Genomic DNA, 21,460 nt, shown 5'->3' with positions numbered 1-21,460 from the left:
TAGATGAGTTTTGGCTTTTTACGTGCATCTAAGAAATCAAACCAAAGCAAAATACTAACATTTGTGACTTTTAGGCCTATTGGTCATTTCTAAATCTTGGCCAATTATTTATTACTGTTGCAGGCATTTATTTTTCCATATTTTAGCAAAATATTCTTGAGTTTTAATAAATGAAACAAAAAGAAAAAGCTTTATCTTATAAAAGTCATCTATCTCATAGAAAATACTTTGTGTAGATTGTGTTTCCAAGCACGCTTCTCTATTTTGTCATAGTATAAAATAAGTCGTATAAAGAATTGCACTGTAATTTTTTCTCCTTTTTTGTATTGTCACTAACATTCTACAATAGCTAAAGTAGGAAAAGGCTGCTTTATTATAGGGAGCCTGAATTGGTAGCTGCTTTGCATGCAGAACATACCAGCTTCAATGGGAGTATTGCTCATGGAATGATTGCAGAACTAGGCCCTGAAATTACCTTGCCAGCTAATGATAAAATCGCATGCAGGCCACAGGGGTTTTTGTGGAATAAATATAAGAGTGGAACAATATACAGTACACATTATACCAGTAATTTAAAGCATATTCAGGACAAAGAGAGAGTTCCTAGTGCAGGCAGCATCATAGAGATTTGCTGTATCTGATAAAGATTAGGTTTCTCAGCTCATAATACCATACTATTACTTTTCTTTTGTTAGTCTTTCAACACCTACACTCATGCATTGACACAATATCAAGTAGGAAGAGGAAGAATAGCCTCCTATTTAAGGTACTGAACAGGGATTAAAGAAATTTCGGTTCTTTTCCCTGGCTCTGCCAGAGACTTTTGAGACCGTGAACAAGTTACTTATTATTTTCATGCCTCTATTCTTGATCTGTGAAATGGTGATATTTTTTCTTACCCCCCTTCCCTTCCCCCCAACCCTAAATGCTGGCTGGGGGGCATGGAGGGAAATCTCTTTTCTTGCTGGCTTCTTTGCACTTTGTTTTCCAGGTTTGTGGCTTGAGTTCCAGAGACATGAAGCTTAGGGATAGAAAAGGCTGGCTGGTGCAGGTGATTTGGATGTCAGGGCAGGCAGTGGCTTGAATTAGCCATATGGACACTCTTGAAAGGTGGTTTGCTCCGTTACTGTAAAGTAGTTTTATTATTTGTGAGTATGACTATGTATTATTTACTTGTTCTAACATGAGAATGTCAGGTATCCTAATAATCTAAAAGGATTTGAAAGGAGGAGCAAAAAAGTTGCTATGTGACATAGATTTTTTTTTTTTCCAGGTATACATTTTTGGTTAGTTTCATCTTTTATTTGAAGTTGGTTTTGTGCAAAGTGTATCAGATCCTGTAATGGTGTTGGGTATAACTGTCTGAAACCATGGTAAAAGGGGTGGTATTGGACTTTCACTGAGTCTATCAGTGTCTGAGCTGGTTTTCTTACAATGTTTTAGTGCAAATAAATTTTATTCTTTTTTTCCCCACAAAAGTTTCATGGTAATTTTAACACACCTAAAGTTTTTGATGTGAAGGCAGTTTGGATGTTGTAGAATTGATTACAGTTTAATGATGCATTGCATTAGAATAATACATGTATTACTTGGGTTCTAAAAGAAGCACCAGCCACAGAGTTCTTATTACAGTGTTTAAGTTTTTGATGAAGTTTGAATATGTGGAGATTATAATTTCACATTTAAAGTTGTGTGTTTAAATTGCTGTGACTGTCTATTCCTGTCCAGGTTAGGGGTTTGGGAAGCACGTTGTATAAGTTAATTTGTGCATTGTAGGTTGTGTCCATCTCCTGTGAGTTGTCTGTCAGGGAACGTTTTGGGAAAGCAAGCTCCAGGCTCTTGTAAGGGTGATGCCTCTGCAGGTAAATACAGCTTGCTGGGTGTGCCTGTACCTGCCATCCACAGCACAGGTAGCAGCTCAATTTCAGCGCATGACATTTTGAAGGGGATGTTGATGTGACTAAGTGTTATGATTGATGTCAGCAATTTGACTGACTCACAGTCCCCTTTCTCCCTTTTATTTCTCCTTCAATGATATTGTAACAGCTTATTAAAGGAGTTATCAGATCACGTGCAGAAGAATGACAGCTGTCAGAAATTCCAGTTCTCCACAGCTGCAAGGGTTGAGAATTAAGAGAAATGACCCACTGTTGGATACTATAATCCATATAAAAAGTATAGAGCCCGTAACTCTATTATAAAACCATGGTAAGGATATTCACTCTTGTTGTCTCTCACTAGTGAGGAACGTGAAAAAAAGTCTGAAATCGGTAGTAGAAATGAGGCATCTATATGAGACAGTGTTTGGACAGTGCAGACTGCATTGATTAATACATGGCTTTTAAATGCTTTTCAAGATTACACTTAGCAATAATAATTTATCAGAACTGGTAGTCTCTTTTTGAACAGTTTTAATATAGTTTTCCTTAGAAGAAGTGTGGTCAAATCTCTGAGCACATGATTTCTTTGTTCCTGAGCAGAATCTTGAAATGCTAATAAAGCCATGGTATCATTTGCTTAATGCAGAGTATTTGATCTATGCTTTCTTTATTCCATTATGACTGAGGCAGATGCAGAGAGCTTTCCTGTGCTGAACATATATACCAGTTATGGGGAGGTTATTTGTCGTTGCAATTGCAAACGAATGAGCCAATGTCCTATCAGGTGTCTGTCACCATTTTCAGGTTTTCTTTATGGAATCCTGCTGGCTGACTGATGATCCTTCTTCAGCTGTGATGAGCTAATCTTTGCTTGACATTGTAATCGCAATTCCTGAAAGGTCTGCAGAGCAGTTGCTTGCCTTTGGTTGCTGTTGTGTCTGACATTGACATATATATCCAGATCAGTAGGATCATTCTCCTATCTTACTTTCATTACAATTCTGGATGGAATTAAGGATGATGATTCCTAAGATATCCCTACAGGCGTTACTTTGTCATTTGCAACATAACCAATTTTAGTAAAGGATGTGGTTATTTGCAACATCTAGGTAGTAATAAACCAGTGATGCATGAATCTCTTGCATGTCTGTTCTTGTGGTGTATTTGGGGGTTGCTGCACAGATACTGACATCAGGCTTACAGCTTGTAGACTGTCAGATTGTCATCTTGTTCTGCACCTTTAAATTCCACCCATCTTTTTTCATTTTGTGGCTGCTTTACAGAGCACCTCTAATGGCTTGTGTATTTATTAGGAAGGCTTTGAAAGAGCACCTACATGGTTTAAAGGCATGCATACAGAAGCACAAAATTCATTACCCTGCACTGCATGCTGACCATGATAATGCAGAAGAAATTGTATATCTCTTCTATGGCATAAGCTTTAGCATTGTCTAAGCAAAAGTCTTCAGGTTTAAGTAGTTTGGGGTTTTTGTTGTTGGTTTTTGGGGGGCGGGGGTTTGCTTGTTTGTTTTTTTTTTTACTCAATCAAGTTTTGTGAAATCTTTGCTTGTTCAAGAGTCTCTCACTGTTGACCTAACTCGAGCGCCGTCTCTATTGTCTTAATGTTTTCTCCAGCAGTCACAGCCTGGCTTTAAAATTCCATTACCCAGATGCACACTTTGGTATCTCATCTCTTGCAGAAGTGGGAATAGACAGAATTCCATGAGTTACATGGACAGCTGTGTGTCTTTCCAGAAGTATCATTTCTGTTTGGCTGTTTCCCTTCCTCCAAGCCCTTCTCTAATCTGTGCTCTCTTAATGTCCTACATATCTTCGGTCCTTTATAGTCACTGTGAAAGTTACTGCCGTGGCCTGGCCTGTCTGCGAGTCTGGCAAGTCGGATAATTCAGATATGATGCTTCTGACACTGACTGTCTGAACAAAGTCCTGTGCCCTCTTCTGAAAGATTTTGTTTCTGAGGAAAAGTGGTTTCCTTGAAAGATGGGGGATCTTGGTGATTTTTTTTCCAGCATAGCTGATCAAAATCAGACTTACCTTTCACTTTGCATTATGGCTTCTTAAAATAAAACAGCAGTTTTCATGCAATTTCAGAACAGTTTGACATAAGTCCCAGACTTACTCTGTTTTTCACTTGCTGCCTTAAGTAGTTTTAAATACTATTTTAGAATGTAACAGAATTCTAATTTAAAAATAGGGCTGGCAACAGATCAGGTGTGGCTGAAACTTTTCAGCATTTTCAGGGGTCATGAGATAGCAGCACTGCCCTGATGAACTTCATTTATGCCATATGAATATAAAATATTCATATAAAGGGAGATTTGCAAAGGCATAAAAAAGGTACCTATGTTTTCAGTGCACTGGGAATCTTAAATCTTAGTTTTATATTTTGAAGTTACTTCTCTGTGTTAAGATTGCAGATTAAATGTCTTTGAAATGTGCAGATGTTTGTATTTAAAAAATAATTTTATCATCCAATCTTAATAGATGTGAATTATCTGATATTACAGATCAAATCAGATTCCTCAGAATCATATTGTGCACACATTCAGAGCATTTGCAATGCCATATTTTAGTCTCTGTTACACATTTATATTTGGAGAAGGAAATAATGGATATTTAAAGTATTGATGAATCGAGGCCTAAAATCTAATTGTTGGAAACAGCAAGTTTAAGAGTTGATGGGTTTATCAGGGCAAGTTCTTATGATTGTTACACATGTGAACAAGACCATTCATTTCACAAAATATCTGTAGTTCTTAGCATGTCCCCTTGTGCATAATGTCATCTGTCAGTAAAAGCAGAGCTGATCAGCTTTATAGTTTACAGTTAACTAAATCTGTCAAGAAAATGGTCTTATCGTCCAGCTTGTCTTTTTGTAATGAAGCTGTGGATAGGGGTTAGCAACAGTGTGTTCACCCTCTTGGAGGTCAGGGAGGATGGAAGATACTAATGCATTCCAAGCTGAAAAGCTCACGCTTGACCTTGGTGATTAAAGTTTTTCCTATCATCCAGCAGCAGTTGAGCCTGAATTGTCTTTTAAGAAGTCAAAAGGTCTAATCACCCTAATGAACAAACTCAATCATTAGTTCTTTGGGGAAGGAAGTGTGTTAACACTACAATAACACTGGTTTCCCCCGCTGTAGTGTGTGTGTTTGTAGGAATGGTACATAGCTTGGTGGTAAGAGGAGAATCTGGTGTTGTGCTGGATGTTCAGTGGAGTATAGGAAGCTTCTGCTGGGCAGGGTGTAATTCTTTCCACCAGGTTCATGCTCTTCTCTGGCCACGGGAGAAATTTTGGGGTTTTGTAAGTGTGAGGGTTAAATGAAAGCTAAACCTTCCCTTGGTAAACTTCTCTGATCATGGACTTATCTACACTTCATGTATTTCTCCCTGCTTGTTTCACACTCTAGATTGTGTCTATGTCAGACAAATGTTTTTCATTTGTTATGTTGTAGTAGCTGAAAATACTGGGAAAGCCTTTTTCATAACGGTCAAGTAGATGTTACATGCTGTTGTTTGTGGTACTGTTGCCCAGACCCTGCTTTGGAAGTGTCTGTCACTACAGTTTCTGTAGTCACAGATACACTTTCAATCTCCTAAGATTTTCCCTCCCTAATTGTAGCGCTATGTAGTATCCTGACTTTTCCTTCCTCGTCCTGAAAGAGACTTTGATTTGCCAAGTTACCTCTTGCTCATGGAAGTTTTGACACTTTGATGTCATGCAGAAGTTCTGTCCCTTTCTGATACTTACTAACATGAGTGAGTGAGCTGTTAGTCTTTTAAATGCATTAAAACCTTTCAGACATACCTTGACTTTTGAGGCAGAACCTTTGTCCTGGCAGTAGTCACTGTGTCATGGAGACTGTCACCAGTGTCTTGTTTACCAAGCTTATGCCAGCCAAACCCGTTTTACTAAACCTTTTTCCTTTGTTCACTTTGAAATAATGACCTGTGATTCATTCTCCCGAGATGAGACCAAAGCCACAGGGGAAGAAAAAAGCCCAAAAAACTTCTAGTCACTTACGCTTATTGTCTGGAAAGATCTTGAAAGGTTGTTGGGATTTTGTTTTACTCTGCAAATACCTGCTCAAGTAAATTAGAGAGCATGTTATTATCCTTCAAACTAATTATCCTGAAACTGTAGTTGCTGCATAAGAAACCTGCTTTCTTTTCCAAATCCATGGCATTTCATTGGCCCAAGGAAAAGGTGACAGGAAGAGTGACTTCTTCCCCCTTTGAAAATGCTCCATCCTGTGCTTAGATTGCTAACATAAAAAGCTTCCCAAAACTGGAATGAAACCACTGTTTTAAAGGGGGTGCTTGAAGGTTTTTTGCTGTCTAATGTTGATTTTGAGCACTCAACAGATGAAGAGCCCAAATATATTTTAATATGAGTACGAAAAAGCCTCTATATTAATTATGCATCAGTATGGTTTTATCATTCTTTGTTACTTTCTTGATTTTAATTCAGTAAATATATATATGCTTGCTACATAGAGTATCTGTAGATTTAAGTGTGGGGGAAATTTGTGCCCTTATGGCAGATGCACAGCAGACTTCAGCATTAACATAACTCATTAAAATAAGATAAAAGTAGAACTGCAAAACAATTTCTGTCTTTTGCCAACAAGATTGTGAAAAAGGGATATTTCCCTCATTCAAGAAAGTCTAATCTGAGCTGGGGAGAGAACAGAGCAGACATTCCTGACTTGTTTCTGCAGGTTACCTGACTGGGTCTACTGAAGCAGAGAAGCACAGTATACAAAATTAAGAGGACTGTGTGTCATATTTTGGGGACATTAAGTAAAATTATCTTTTTGGATGATGAAAGTTCCTTCACCAGCATCACAAAATGTGCATAAAGCGAAATGTGTTTTATCTTGATACACAATTTGCTGTTTTTCAACCTGTTTCTCAGTCACATGGTTGAAACCTGGAAAATAAACTACAATTTACTGGATGATTTGTAAAGTCTATTCATCTGCTTAGTGGAAAGGTAGTGGATAAAAAGAGGACTGGATTCAAATGGATTCAGAGAAAGCTTTTTCTGTTTCAATGTTCTGAACTCTACAGGGTGAACCCATCACTTTCTGTGAAGAAACGTTTGTGTCCCATCGTTCTGCTGTCATGAGGCAGTTCCTTCAGAATGCCATTCAGCTCCAGCTCTTTAAGCAGGTACCAGCTTAATTGCTCTAATGTAGAAGCAGATTCTTTCACAATACAACTGTTTTTTTTTTTTTGTGGGATTGTTCCTGTAGTCCTTGATCTGTCAGCCACATAATGAGGAAAACTCATATAGTTGTAGCACCTTATTTCCTGCTTGCTGCCTTTTCTCAGATTCAGGTGATGAGCCTTTCTGTATTTTAAGAGGTGTGTAGGTTTTCCCCTAAAGGTCTCTGTTCTCAGTTTTGATCTGAGCATACCTAGACCAAATGTATCTGCTGTAAACTTTGTACAGAAAGTGCATTACTGTTAAACATGACATTACTGCTTCAGGGGAGCTGAAAACATACATGCGTAGGCAAAGACATGAATGCTGGTTTTTAAGTGAAGCAGCATTTTGCAGTGGTAAACATTTTGCCAGTTTAGGTTGTTTTTTCATTCGATATAGACTCCCTTCCCAGTAAGAACATTGATTTTATTCTATCAAATGCAGAATAAAGTCTTTCTGAAAAGGTAAAGGATGGGATGGTTGATTTATGTATACTCTCTTTTAACACTGATGCAGTTCATTGATGGCCGTCTGGATCTTCTTAACTCTGGTGAGGGCTTCAGTGATGTTTTTGAAGAAGAGATAAATATGGGGGAATATGCAGGTAAGAAATTCAGTATTTGAAAGTAATTTCAGATACTGTTCTTGACTTACTGTTTGCGGGCCATTGTGATGTAATGGGTCATAGTGGTTACCTAAATAATGGAGGCTGCAATGATCCCTATAGTTTAAAGTGTTCTAAATTATTGTTCTTTCCTCTGGTGAGAACTTTGAGTAACGTTGTAGTTTGGATGAAGTCTGGTCAGTCTCAGAAAACTTCAGGTCTCCCACTTGGCTAAATACAACTAGAAGAGTTCTTGCAGTGGAGGATACTGAAAAACTTTGGCTTTACCCAGAAGCATCTCACATTTCTTTTAGCAATCTTAAAAACAAAACAGTGTTCTCAAATGTCTGAAGGACAACCCAGCTAAAACAGAAATGCCTCTTAGCAAGTAAAAGAAAAGTTGTAGATATCTCCTCAATTGTTGTGTTTCCCTTAAAAGAAAAGGATGGTTGGTTGTCTGTTTCTGTACTGTTTATGCTCCTAGAACAACTAAGTGCTAACATGTCTGGCTTGTTTCTGTTTGGTAGAGAGTTACAGTTTATTTAATTTTGTGATTCTTTCTAGGTAGTGACAAATTATATCACCAGTGGCTCTCTACAGTAAGGGTAAGAACACAGTCTTCTTCCAACAGGCATTCTAATTCTTACTGGACCACTGTACAATTCTGGGTGGCTGTTAACCTCAGACCTCATGCACAGGACTGTGTTGTGTCCCTTCAGTGTTCAGCTTTTACCAGCTTCAGTTTAGCTGTGAAAAGCCAATGCTCTCTTCAGATGCAGAACTGAAGAAAAAAAAAAAAGAATCATCATAGGAATTCTTAATATTTGAATCTTTTTTCCAATGTCTTAGAGACATCTGGAAATAGGTTCTTGTCATTTTAGAAAATAATGTGTATATCCCTTTTCTTGTAACAGAACAGTAAAAAAAGGGAACATTGCCACACCACAAAGCTCATTGTAAAATGGTGTGAAGTGCTGAACAGGTTCAGCCCTATTTGGGAGGGGGTTTGTATCTCTTCAGTTTAGTGCTCCAGTTTTATACATTAAAAATCTAGATACTTTTGGAGAATAATATCTTGTTACGGCTGATTTTGAAAGTCTCTTTTGATGCATAAAATGTAATATCTTGGAAAGCAAAATATTTCTTGCTTTGGGTAAGAGTCAGTAAGGAAGATTGAATTTTTTTCTGACAGAATTGAGTTTTGCAGCATTCCATTTGCCTACTGCTCTGCTTACGAATGGAGTTGTGCTCCTTACACAAAATGCTAAGCTCAATGTTATCTGGGTAATTTAAAATGAAACATATTTTGTAACAGTAACTGTAAAAAGCCTATCTCATAGTCAGATAGTTAAATTTATACATAAGTGTATATAAATATAGATGACAAGTAATTAAAAAATTAAGAAGGGGAATGGCTGAGAGTGAATATGAAACTATGTAATTAAATTCAACAGTTTATATTTTTTGTTGAAGATTGTCATGTAGGAACAGAAGTATCAAATCTTAAAACTGAGTCTGATTGTATCTGATCTCTGCAAATACAATTTTGCACTGAAATAAGAAAATATAAGTTATTTAAGGTTTTAATCCTTGGATTTTGCCCATCTCCTGTATTTGCCAGGTAAGGTACTGTACAGCAATGGTCAGTGGTGTGTGAAAGATGTATAAAACACCAACCAGACTAACATATTATTCTGCCTGACATGTTGCTGTCTTATGACTTCTATTATGTTCACCACATGCAATTCAGCTTTTCTGGAATTAATGTTTATGACTGTAGTTAGATTTCCTTTTTTCCTCAATTTATCCCTTTATCACCTACTTAGATGCTTTTGATAAATAGTATTGTGGGATCATGAAAAGGAAAATAAAAAGAAAGATCTTGCTTCTTCAGATTGAAGATACAGGCTTCCCTGAAGTGGAAAATTCACATGGAGTATTTGTTAGGATACTTCTGTCTTAAACTTGTTTGGATTTTAATGCAATGTACAGGACACCCTTGAGGCTGAGGGAAGCAGTCATAGGACACTGTTTTGTGAGATGACCTGTCAGATAAGGGCTCTTGGTATTAGGAGACACTGACATTTTTCCAGTGAAAACGGCAGTATTGGGGTTCCTCCGGAAAACCAGAGAGATATTTAATATGATTTACTTATGTTCTGTTTCTTTGAATTTACCATTTTAACTTAGCTCTGCTAATAAGCATAGTTAGTGCTTTGTTACTTTAAGTTAAGAATGGTGGAGTTTAGGTTGCTGTTTCCTTTAAAGAGCTTTGATAAAATTTGTTCTATTGTTACTATAATTATAGAAAGGAAGCGGAGCCATTTTAAATACAGTGAAGACCAAAGCCAACCCTGCCATGAAGACTGTCTATAAGTTTGTAAGTATCAAGTACTGGCTTACTACTGAGATTAAGAGTCTAATTATGATTCTCTTTTAACCTTTCAAGTGCAACTCAAGACTTACATTCATTCTTATTAGACTCACAAAATGACTTAAAATACACATTCATCTAAATCTCAATTTTAAATGGAAAAGTCATTTTGAAATTTAAACATAATTGAAATGCAAAGGAGAAGGGGAACTTGTGATTTCCTTTGAAAGTATAGATGATAAATTCTATTGCATAGAACTATTTCTGGGAAGTAATGCCTATATGCTTTACTGAGCCTCTCTACCATCTCATCATTACTCTGTTGGAAATCATTGTTACATCAGGTTTCTCTGCTTGCAGTTTCATCGAAATAAGGGAATCCTCTCATTTTCCAAATTGTTTCCATCTTTTCTAAATGTCAACTAATTTTCCCTAGTGATTTCTTATACCTGCTTATTTAGACCCCAACTTAGTGAGTTATTCTTTAAATGAAAATGTTTCCAGTTTTGTTAACAAACAGCTAGTATGGTACTGCGTTATCATGCATGGCTGCCAGTTCCACTGTGCAAGATAAACCAACAGAAACAAGTGAGGATTTCGTGTAAGGTCAATTTTAGGAAATAATGCCACAAAAAGCATTGAGATAACTGTTCGAACTTTGTTTTTCTGCTGCCTTCCTCCACCCTGAGAGAGATGAGTAGGATGAGATTAGCTCTACTATATGGAACTGGCATCTAGTGTCCTGCAAGGAGCAAGTTTGCAGGCTTACTGTTCCTGTTGATTGTTAACTTCCAGCAAAGATAACTACTGAGGGGGGAAGACCAAGGCTGTGGAATGCAAAAAGCTAAAAGATGTCTGTGGCATCAAAACAGAGAAAACTGAATTTTTACGATGAGGGAGGAGAGGGGAGAAATAGTGGGTTTGTTTGGTTGGGATTTTTTTAGCTTTCTATTTGTTTTAATGTGTTTTCGGTATCCTTTTACAATTTCTTCCTTGCCATTTTTAGTAACTAGAGAAGGTGAATCCTGATGCACTGAAATCACTGCTTAGTCACTGCTAGAAATAGAAGGGGATTTTAACTTAAATTAATTTTTCATGCAGGCAAAAGATCATGCAAAAATGGGAATAAAAGAAGTGAAAAACCGCTTGAAGCAAAAGGTACTTGAAGTTCTTACTCAAAATGTATAAGCACCATGTATGAAATACTTAGCCACCAAAAGCATTATGTGATCAATGGGAAGCTGTTTGATACAGTGTTGTTAGCACACTTCAAAATGCATTACCAGCTGTCCTGGATTTTTCACACTGTTATAAATATTCCCAGACACACACAAAAAAATTGTCTTCAGACACATTAAGGCTCTGACTCAAACCCACGAAAGCCAGAAAATTGAGTGTTCTGTTTGGAGTGGTCCCTCTCCTGTCCTTCGTGCTGGGGCGTTGTGGAAGCAGACTCTGTGTGAACTGGGGGAGCTTTCTTATGGCAATGGCAGTGAACTTTCTACAAATGGCAAATTGTTGTTATTACTACAGTAATCAGTTAGGGAAAAAAGTGTATGTCTGTCCTTGGGAAAAGGATTGATATGTTTCTTGAGTGTCTGTTGCAAAGTAGACGTAAAGGAATTAGAGCTGGTGTTCATTTCACATTTGAATTATTACAGAAAAAAGTACTCAGGCTGTTTGTCGTTTTCCCAATCTGTCTTTGTTTGTAAACAGCACAATTCCAAGAATGCTGAATTGTGTTTGAACAATGTGTTATCCAATACTAATTGCTCCTTTTAAGCCAAAAGTATGGTCATATTGATACATACCTTATGAATGGATGGTTAACTCTACCTTAGGTTTATTTCAGTTATTCTATGAAGCAGAGGTATTAGAGTCTTTTTGGAAAAACAAGGTAGCTAACTTGCTTCTAGAACTGGAGTTCTTATTCAGAAATCTTTATTCAATTTGTCACAAACAGTGTTTTTTAATCTGTGCCATCTCAGTAAATTTCTTCTCTAAATTCCCAGACCACTGCCTTAAGACATCACTGCAAATGTATTCCTGTGGCACAAACAGAAATCTACCTGCATATGTCAAACTGTTAAATCACAGGGATTGTTGTGCAGGCAGGTTACCGGCTGATCAAACTGCGTGTACAGTCCAAAGGCTGTTCACTCTCAGATACTGTAGCAGATTGCTAGACGTTTTTCAGGAGGATAAAGTTGCTTCAGATGCTTTTAATGCTATTTTATTTTATTACACTTACAACTTTTACATGACCACTTCAGGTATAGTATGAAAATATTAGAAACATGAAGCAGTTTTCATGTACATGGAATTTTTTCTGTAATTCCTTGCGTACCACTTCTGGAGATAACCTTCATGAATAATAAAATGTTTGGCCTTCTCATGTGCATTTCTGAAGCAGTTGGAGCTGCATAAAATGACCAGATTGTTTTCCTGTGTTTTAAATGCTAATATAATTGTGTGCTATTCCCTGACATTTGTATGAAAGGCTGAGAAATGCCTCATTCATTCTCTGCATTCTTTTCTTATGATAGTTGTCTTCCTAGTCCTTCAAGCAGCAAGCACTCTTTAAAAAACACACCTAACATTTACAAAGAAATGGCCCAATTTTGTTTCACCTTCCTTCTTATGTGGCCTTTCTGTAAGTAAGGTGGTTAAACATGATTGTACAACCTATGCCTTCACAACAGCTTGAAGATTTCTCGGAGCAGTTGACACATTACTCTGCCTCTCCTTTCTTCATTAAGTCTGTTCTTTTCTACCCATCCTCTTCTCCATTTTGAACACAAGGCAGGAAGAAAACTCTAAAATGAGGTATTGCTCTGTTTGAAGTGATAAAAATAGCAAAAATTGCTTTGGCCACCCTCATTTTTAATCTAAATGTCTGTGCTGCTCTGTTGACAGTTCTTTTAGTGCATCCTCACCAATTTTCATGTTGAGAACATTGTATTTTTCATGCATTTACTTACTAGTGTGTGCAAGTGTTAACAGTTTGAAATTCTGGCAGCATTAAATCCTTAATTTTTGCTAAATTTGGGATGCTACTCTTTCATCTTCTAAGGATAACCTAAGGTTATTTTTAAACTGAACTTACTATCCTATGCATTTTAACATACTGTTTTCCATTACTAATACAAAAAGTATGCAGGCCACTGGTAAAGAAAAGTCAAATATAAACATCCCTTTTCCAGTTTTCCTGCCAAATATGAGAAGCTTCTGTACAAGATAGAATTTAAAAATGCAATAAAGCTAGAGGTCTGCTTCCTACAACTCTGCATAGCAATGGTGACCTCTTAAATATAATCAAGAGCCCATTTTGCCCTTGGTCTGCTCCAGTGTTGGGTTTGAATTGCAAATGAGAAATGCAGGATTGACCTGTTGAGAGGTCACTGTGGTGTGTGTAAGGTCCTTCTTTAATATGATAGTAGAGATTGAATGGGGCTCTATTTTTTCCGTCCCTTGTTCATTTGTGGTACAGTATTTCAAAGCAACAGAAATAGTTTTCAGAGGATTCTTAGGAGTGATAGCAAATAATTGTTAATAGATACAGCATGGCAGCTTTATTTTTATCTGATACAGTACCTTTTCTTTTTCTTTCTTTTTTTTTTTTTTTTCCATTTTTGCTGCTTCTTCCATTTTTTTTTAAAGGCTGCTCTTTCCATTTCACAAATGGACCGTGGTGGTCAAGTCACTCACTCTGTTATTGGCTCTTTTGAAGCTTAACTACATAGAATTAAGGAGAAGGAGGAATATGAATGGTACCATCCTCAACTTTCAGTAAGGAGAATGTAACTTACTGAAAGCTTCTGGAAAAGACAATTTATATAAATGGTTGGGCACTTGGCATTAATGTATTCAACAATATTTTACTTAGAGCCCTGTGTGGCTACAGTTAATGTCTGTTATCGATGAGCTACGGTCAGTACTTCATTATCAGTACAACTAGAAACAACTCATTTCGAGGTTTGTAAAATAACCTGGAGAATCCTTCTAGACACTCTGGAATGTCCTTTGTGCTTTTCTAATAGGCAATATTTGTAGTGCATCACAAAAGGTACCTAGAAAGATTACTAATCCTTATTTAAACAGAAGAAAACCTTGCTCAGTTTATAGGGTAAACTTTACATATCATTCAATCTCTGAAGTTCTTCCTTCAAAAGGTAGTAAAGATTTCACCTGAACAGACAGTTGTTAGGGGAAGCACTGTGCAGGTCAGGTGGCTTTGAATGTGCTGGACACCCTTAGAGCATATGCATAGAACGTCTGAAGCTTGGTGCCCATTTAATATGGCTATACTTGTATAGAAATGTGTACATCAAGTTGTTATTTAATGTAGAACAGTATAAGTTGCTGGCATAGGTTCTGTGATTCCAAAACTGACCAGATCCCTTGGCAGCATATTTTTGTTTTGGAGCTAAAGTATGAGTTTGACAGAAGCTTACCTTTCTTGTCATTGAGTTGGTTTGGGGCTCTTTGTTGCTAATCCAGTGCCCTTTGTTGTATTTTTTTGAAGACAAGGTAGCCTTGTGCAGCTGGAGGATGGGGGGAGGAAAAAGTTTTTCTCTCTAGTTTGACCAAGTTGTTAATTTCCCCACGATCCTCATGCCCATGTTGGTGAACCACTGCTCTGCCAGCTGGATCTAAAAAGGTCTCCCGGCTTCTCTGTGGAGCAGACAAAGCCCCTTAGAAAGTCCATCTAGCTTTTTGTTTCATTTGACCTAAACACATTAGGTCAGTCTGTGTCCAAAAGAACCATTTCTAATTGGCCATCAGCTTACATGTCTCATTATTGTACCTTCGCAAGGCGGAAGCTCGAGGGGGCATGTCAAAGGTCAGTGAATCAAAGCCATGGCAATGTCAGCAGCCAACCTTAGGTCAGTCTTGCAGAGCTACAGTGTGTGCAGGTTTCTCTCTATATTTACCCAGCATTATTTCCTTGACATTGTTGCAAAGAGATGTAAGGTTTGGGGCCCACTGCGTTACAGACTATTTCTCAACTGACTTTCAAACTCTTTTCTTCTGATTCCTTATGTCTGCATGCCTTTGTCTTTTTCAAAATCCATGTTACATATACCATCCATCCACTTGCTAAGTCTTCTAGCCTAGGTTGGTGGGTCACTTCTGAAGATAAGGACTAATGTCAAAAGCAAAACAAAAAAGCATTCTGCTAGGCAGCAGTTTGTTTTATACAATCTCCTGAAGGCATATTCAGTATACACAGACTCAAAGATAAAATGCAAAGCTAAGTTGTGAGTTTCACCTCCTTCCCGCTTCTAAAAGTAATTGTTCTGCTGCATGTAATTCATGAAGTACGTAAATAGAATGACTGTTTTCATTTAGGTTTACAAAACGCAGAATAGCCCTGTCCCTGAATTCCAGTTGAATTTGTTCCTAGAACAGAAATTTTAAGCTGTGGGGTTTTTTTTTTCTTCTTATGTATTTTCTGGCTTTCGCATGTCTAAGTCAGACATTTTATTGAATGTATCTGTGTGCAACATTGCTATTAGGAGCAGAGAGTGATTGTGTACAAGCTATGATTGACAAAGTACAACAAAATGCTTTATTCTAATGATGTTTTCTTTTCTGTACTTTGGTGTTTTTTTTCCCCTAACATCAAAATTGTTAGTCAGCATTATCCTCTAGTGTCTCCTTTGTTCCCCTTACCCTTAATCAAGAGTGTTCCTGGCCATGCTATTCACCTTCTCCTACCATGCAGGACATTGCTGAGAATGGGTGTTCTGTGACACCAGAGGAATCCCTACCAAGAACAGCACCTTCACCACTGGTTGAGAAGAAGGACCCTAAATTAAGAGAAGACCGAAGGCCAATCACAGTACATTTTGGTCAGGTATGTCTTAGTGTTAGGTGTCTTTATATTGTGTCACTCAGGAAAAACAGTTCAGAGAAAAGTCACAATAATGAATATGACTAGTGTTTAATTCTTCTTTGTAACTGAATTGCCTTGTTATAGGTTTGTTTCTGATGTATCTGTTTAAATGGGGTTCTAAAACCTGAATTTTCAGGGGTTTACTGATTCTCTTTGTTCATATGATGATTTTGAGGAAAATAAATTATAGGTGAATGGGGGAAGGAAGCATAATTATTATAGCAATTTTATAAACTATTTTGCTGTTCTTATAGCATGCAAAGTGCAGTCGCCCTCAGGACTGAGGAAATATAATTTAAAATGTTCCCTGTTATCTAGCCAGATCATTAGTGTCAATATAGAACATCCAACTATTAAAACATTTTAACATTCTCTGAAAATTAAATGCTATGAACTAAGATGGAAAAATCAATTAATAGCTTATTAATGTTCTCTGTATTTCAGTATTGACAACTGAGCTATGCACATTAGTTACTCTTATAGGATTTCTTTTGATAAGTCTGCAAAAGAGTGAGTTTGGTCATGTGGCTTTTTTAAGAGCTAGTTATTTAGAAAACCTTGTGCTTGCTGTGATTTTCATAGAAAAACATACAGGATCTATTATCAGTTTGCCAGTGTTCTCCTGTGAAGTGCAGCCTGACTCAAAAAATAACATTATTTGTGTTCACAGTTCTCTCTTCTTTCTCCGTATCTATTTTTTACAGTATAATGATCAGAAAACAGGAGTGAATATCTGATTTCTTCAAAGGAAATATAGTTAACTTGAAAACAAATGTGAAATATTGGGAATTTTAAGATGTGAAGCAAACCAGCTTTTTAGCTAAGTGTCTGTTAATAAAAAATAGTTGACATAGCTGCATTGACTGTTCAGATATTGGACAGGGCTACACGAGATAGAGTCGTTGCTCAGAGCAATGTTGTCTGAATCATTTTAGAATTAGATTCTCTTCTTGCAGAACTTTCACCACTGAAATGTAAGTTCTTGGAGACTTTTTTTTTTTTTTTTTTTATTTAAACTGATTCTCTTCCAATTAAGTATTTGCAGGAGTGATTTATTTTTCACTTACTGTCGGTGCCAATACACTTGAGAGGAATTGGGGCTACTGGAGAAATGTAGCCATCTAGCAGGAAAACCTTCCATTTCATTTAAAGCAGTCAGAAATCCAGATAATATTATAATCTACATTGTGTTTTTTCCTTTAGGTTTTTATGCAGTATGGGTGGTTCATATGTTTTGGTAGATGAGTGAAATACATAATGGAGTGGAAAGTGCAGGTTTAAATTCATGAGCTTTTTTTAGCGGTCACTTTCAAATTTTTTAATGATCACTTTCTCTGTGTCAAAAGAAACACACATCAGCTTTCCTGAGCCACTGGCTGTGGGGAAGAGCTCGCTTGCTAAATGCTTATTACTGTCATTACATTACAAATGTTGGTTTCCAAAAAATGATCTAACTTAGCAACTGTAGGGCTCTCTCACTTACAGCCTTTGTCCTTTCACAGGGCTGCTTTTTTTTTCCTGCTAGCCCAACTCCAGAAAGAAAATGAAATATACTTTCATTCAAAAGGAAAAGATGTTCAGGTTTATGAAATATAAATTAAGGCTTTGGGGAGAAAAAAAGCAGCAACATTTACTCTTTAAATGGGAGATAGCTTCTAACTAGTGATTAAAGGGAGGGATTTTAGTGTCACTTTTAACTCTGTCTAGAATACAGTAGGTGGGAACAATTAAAAAGCCACAAGAACTCTGAAATAAGGGCTGTTTGTGCATTCACAGCTCTTATAAACTGAAGAGGATGAAAGAGGCTTTTTTCTCATTGTCACTTGCTTTCTGCGTCTGGTAGTATTATGCCAGTGTATATGGCAAAGGCAGACTTTTTTAAAATGCATGCATGCGGATTAGGGTCAAGCCCTGTGTATCAGTAATGCAGTAAGCCTCGTCCATAGCACTGCAGTGAGAGAGCCTACCAACAGCAGCGAGATGCTTTAATTGAGACATGCTGTCAAAGTGACAAACACATTTGCATACAGTCTATTTATTTTCGTTGGAAAGGTCTGCAGTCTGCTGTTGGTTGAACATTCTTAATCAGCTCGCTGTAAGTGAGCCGGCAGCTAGCTGTCCTATGCTAGGTGCTTCTCTTCATTACATGACAGATTAGCTAAAGGGGGATGGGCTAGCAAGCCAGCAGCAACCTTTAATTTTAACTCATTATCTCTCACCCTATAGTGAGGTAGTTTCTAGCTTTTCTGAATACAGTTGTGTAGCTGCAGTTGTTAGGCTAGAAAAAATATCAGGAAAATCTCTTGCAATGTCTTTGAATGCACAGCACCTCAGCTGCTTGCTCTCAGAGATTTAGCAGCAATTACCTGGCTATGTGAGGTTCTGCACTGGTGTAGCTCATTGTGGCCAGTGGTTATCAGGCATTGTTTGAGAGGATTGTTTATTACTGAATTCTTTTAACAGTGGTTTCTGTATGACTAGGATATTGTGGGAAGTCAGTCCTTGGTGGTGCAAAGAAGGATTTAGCCTGACAGCCTAGGGCGGTGCAATAAAGATTTAAACAAAACTGAAAGGAAAGTGTGACCACAGCTTTTTCTCCAGTTTGACTTTGTGTGTTTTTTGGTTTACTTGGAGTCTACCTTTAATATTGACCCTCAGATCAGCCAAATATAGGGAACTGTCGTCATGGGCTCTGAGGCAATACAACTGTACTCAACAAGTAGCAAGAGCAATACAGGCAACCAAGGTTTAATGTGTAGGGAAAAGAAGGAACAGTTGTCAAGCCAAGAAAAGGATTCAAATGAATAGTATGTAGTGCTCAATAGTACTCTGTTTTGGGGAAAAATAAGGTTAATTATAAAAGATGCCATGCCATAGAAAGCATCCTTTGCAAAAGTGTTACCATTGCTTGCTTCCAGCTTTTTGTCTTAAAACCTTCTTGGGGAGTAAAGGGAGCACTGTATTTTCCAAAAATATGCCTGTTTTAAACATGTCTTTCTCCTAATGAAGCTTGTGCTTCTATCCACAAACCTTCCCACTCCTCCACCCCTAACTAAGCCTTCATGCTATTCCTTGGAAGCGTTGCACTGACTGCCTCTGCAAGAGCCTCCTGGCTCATACAGGATCACTGCCAATGCCCAGGCTTCCCATCAGCTGTTGAGAAGAGGTGTAGGCACAAGAGGCGGTAAGCCCAGAGTCTGAGAAGACAAAGCTATACCTAGGAACATTCTTTTCCCTTAGCACAACTCATCAGTACAATTAAAACAATAAATGATAAGCTGCTGGAAACATCATTTGTTTGGAAAGGCTACCATTTCATTAGGAGTACGTAATACTGGCACTTCTGTTCAGCACTTCAATTGTTTCTATTATAATTAGAATGTCTTTTGCCAGCATAGGTGTGTTTATGTTTCTGTGTGTTGCTTTATTTACCAGAAAATGGAATGTTCTATTCCATTTATGTACCAGAAGGGAAAGCTTAAGAAAATACAAGACTCTTCCACGTATGTCTTTACCTAAGAGTTGAAATCATACTCCATTCTTGAAGAATTAGGGGGCTAATGTAAATAACTACTAATAAAAGACTTGTCCAGATTCCCTCAGCTGATTCTTACTGCTGTTGAACTTTACAGGACATAACATGGAAATTGCCATCTTATTTGCTGGTTTGATGATTTGCTGTAAATGAACATATTCATTTTTCCCATTCATGATCTGCACTTAGACGTGCAGAACAAACAGCTCTGCTTTGTAGGGCAGGTTTGTTCTTCAAGAAGATTAAATGGCATTAAGAGGTCAGGGGGAAGATGGGGAGAAAAACAGCCAGCTACATTCCAGAAATGCAAAATGGGATCGCTGAGGCCAGAGGCAGCAGAAAGGGATTATCTCCAGGGTAAAAGAGATGAAGCAAAGAAGGGAGGAAGGCTTCTTTGCCAGACCCTGTGACTCCCTTCACACCCAGGTGCATTGGAACAATAGCAGATTCCCCTGGATCACAGCAGGCATTGTGTGGCACTGAGGTAGAAACCAAAGGGGAAAGGGGAAAACAAGTTCATTTTCTAATATTCCTGCAACTGTATGCTCTGTTTGCAAAGCCAGCCTCCTGTTCTTGCCACTCTGAACTGTTCTGACAATAGAGATCCTTCATTAAGAAAATGAGCTTCCATTCCACTCATCCCCACTGATGAGCAGTATGGTCTCCCTGTTCCTTTCTACTGAGCCATGTGGAGTTCCCTCCTGGTCTCCATTTGATTCTTTATGGATTTAGCAAAAGTATAAGCCTATTTCTTTAAAATTATTTTGTCTTCAGAAAGCATATTTTCTACCCTCTTCTCACTCCTTTTCCTTTCAGAAAGAAATTCACTGTTACTTAGTAAAAGTCACCTTGCAAGAAAGGCAAATGTATTGGCCCAAAACCACTTGTGCATCTAATGTCTATTTGAGACTATTCAGATATCCCATCAAGATTCTTAGGGGACCGTGTTCTTAGTCAAGGGAATAAAACCAATGTCAATAATTAGTTTGATTGGAATTCTGCTTTGTGGTGTGCAGGATTTGCAGAAATTGCAATCCATGGGACAGGAGTTAGCTAACTAAAAAGGTTTGCACTCTTGTCATTCGTGTAAATATTTGACAAGTGAGACCTGGCTCTCTCTTTAGGAAGATGCACACTACCTGCAGAGCAGCCCCAAAGGTTACTGCCTCTCATGCACTCACTTGCAGTGTTTTCTAATGAGCAACAGGACAGCTATTGTCTTCTGCAGTGACTACAGCAATGTAGTATGCCTGTAGCTCATGCTATGTAGGAATTCATGCTTTGCCATAAGATTATGTGGCTCCAGTCCTGCATCCAACAGATATATTCATCCGCAAAAAAAGCACATCCTGGGCTGTTGCTTTTAGTGTTTTCCAACTGTCTTGGCATTTCAAGCACTTCTTAAACAGGGATGTTCAGAATAAGTATGCTGCCCTGGGTACATGTGAGTCAGATGCCATAACACTTGGACATATGAAGGAAATACTGTGTCTGAGCCAACCTCCTAGGGCTCTGTGACAAGCAACAGCAGCTGTAACATGTCTGCAGAATTTCCTTATTAGTCCTGTTATGTTGAGGAACCCATATCTTGTCTCTTGGTCCATCACTGGTGGCATGTGGATAAAGAATTGTACTTTATAAATAATACATACATATGAAATAAATATATCAGTACATGCAAGGCTAACCAAATCACCTAGATTGACAACTTGAGAAAAGCTCAGAGTGTTTTATGGGTGACTTACTTAGTCTATCAATGTAGATCAGCATCCAGAAGCTTCTTATGTATTACTTACAAAGTTGATACGTGCAGTTACGCCAGAACTGCCTGAATTGACCTCTGAGCCCCTGGATTAAACTAGAAGATTAAAGGGAGAAGAGAGTAAGTGAAACATAAGATTCTTCTAACTGCTAACCCCACTGTGATTGCTAGTT

At 37.8% G+C, this 21,460-nt stretch overlaps 1 protein-coding gene across 9 annotated transcripts in view; it reads left to right on the top strand.

Moving 5' to 3' along the window:
- Nucleotides 1-21,460, top strand: part of DENND1A (DENN domain containing 1A) — a 192,089-nt gene that overhangs the window by 142,743 nt on the left and 27,886 nt on the right. For all 9 annotated transcript variants that reach the window (XM_065695816.1, XM_065695810.1, XM_065695809.1 and 6 more), the window contains exons 14-19: nt 6,975-7,076; nt 7,630-7,717; nt 8,282-8,322; nt 10,026-10,097; nt 11,193-11,249; nt 15,820-15,951. In XM_065695816.1, the coding sequence (XP_065551888.1) occupies nt 6,975-7,076; nt 7,630-7,717; nt 8,282-8,322; nt 10,026-10,097; nt 11,193-11,249; nt 15,820-15,951 (492 nt within the window). The remainder of the gene's footprint in view (nt 1-6,974; nt 7,077-7,629; nt 7,718-8,281; nt 8,323-10,025; nt 10,098-11,192; nt 11,250-15,819; nt 15,952-21,460) is intronic.

Source organism: Lathamus discolor, chromosome 15, assembly GCF_037157495.1.
Source record: "Lathamus discolor isolate bLatDis1 chromosome 15, bLatDis1.hap1, whole genome shotgun sequence".
Classification (NCBI taxonomy): Eukaryota; Metazoa; Chordata; class Aves; order Psittaciformes; family Psittacidae; genus Lathamus; species Lathamus discolor.
This window is presented reverse-complemented; position numbering and strand designations above follow the sequence as displayed.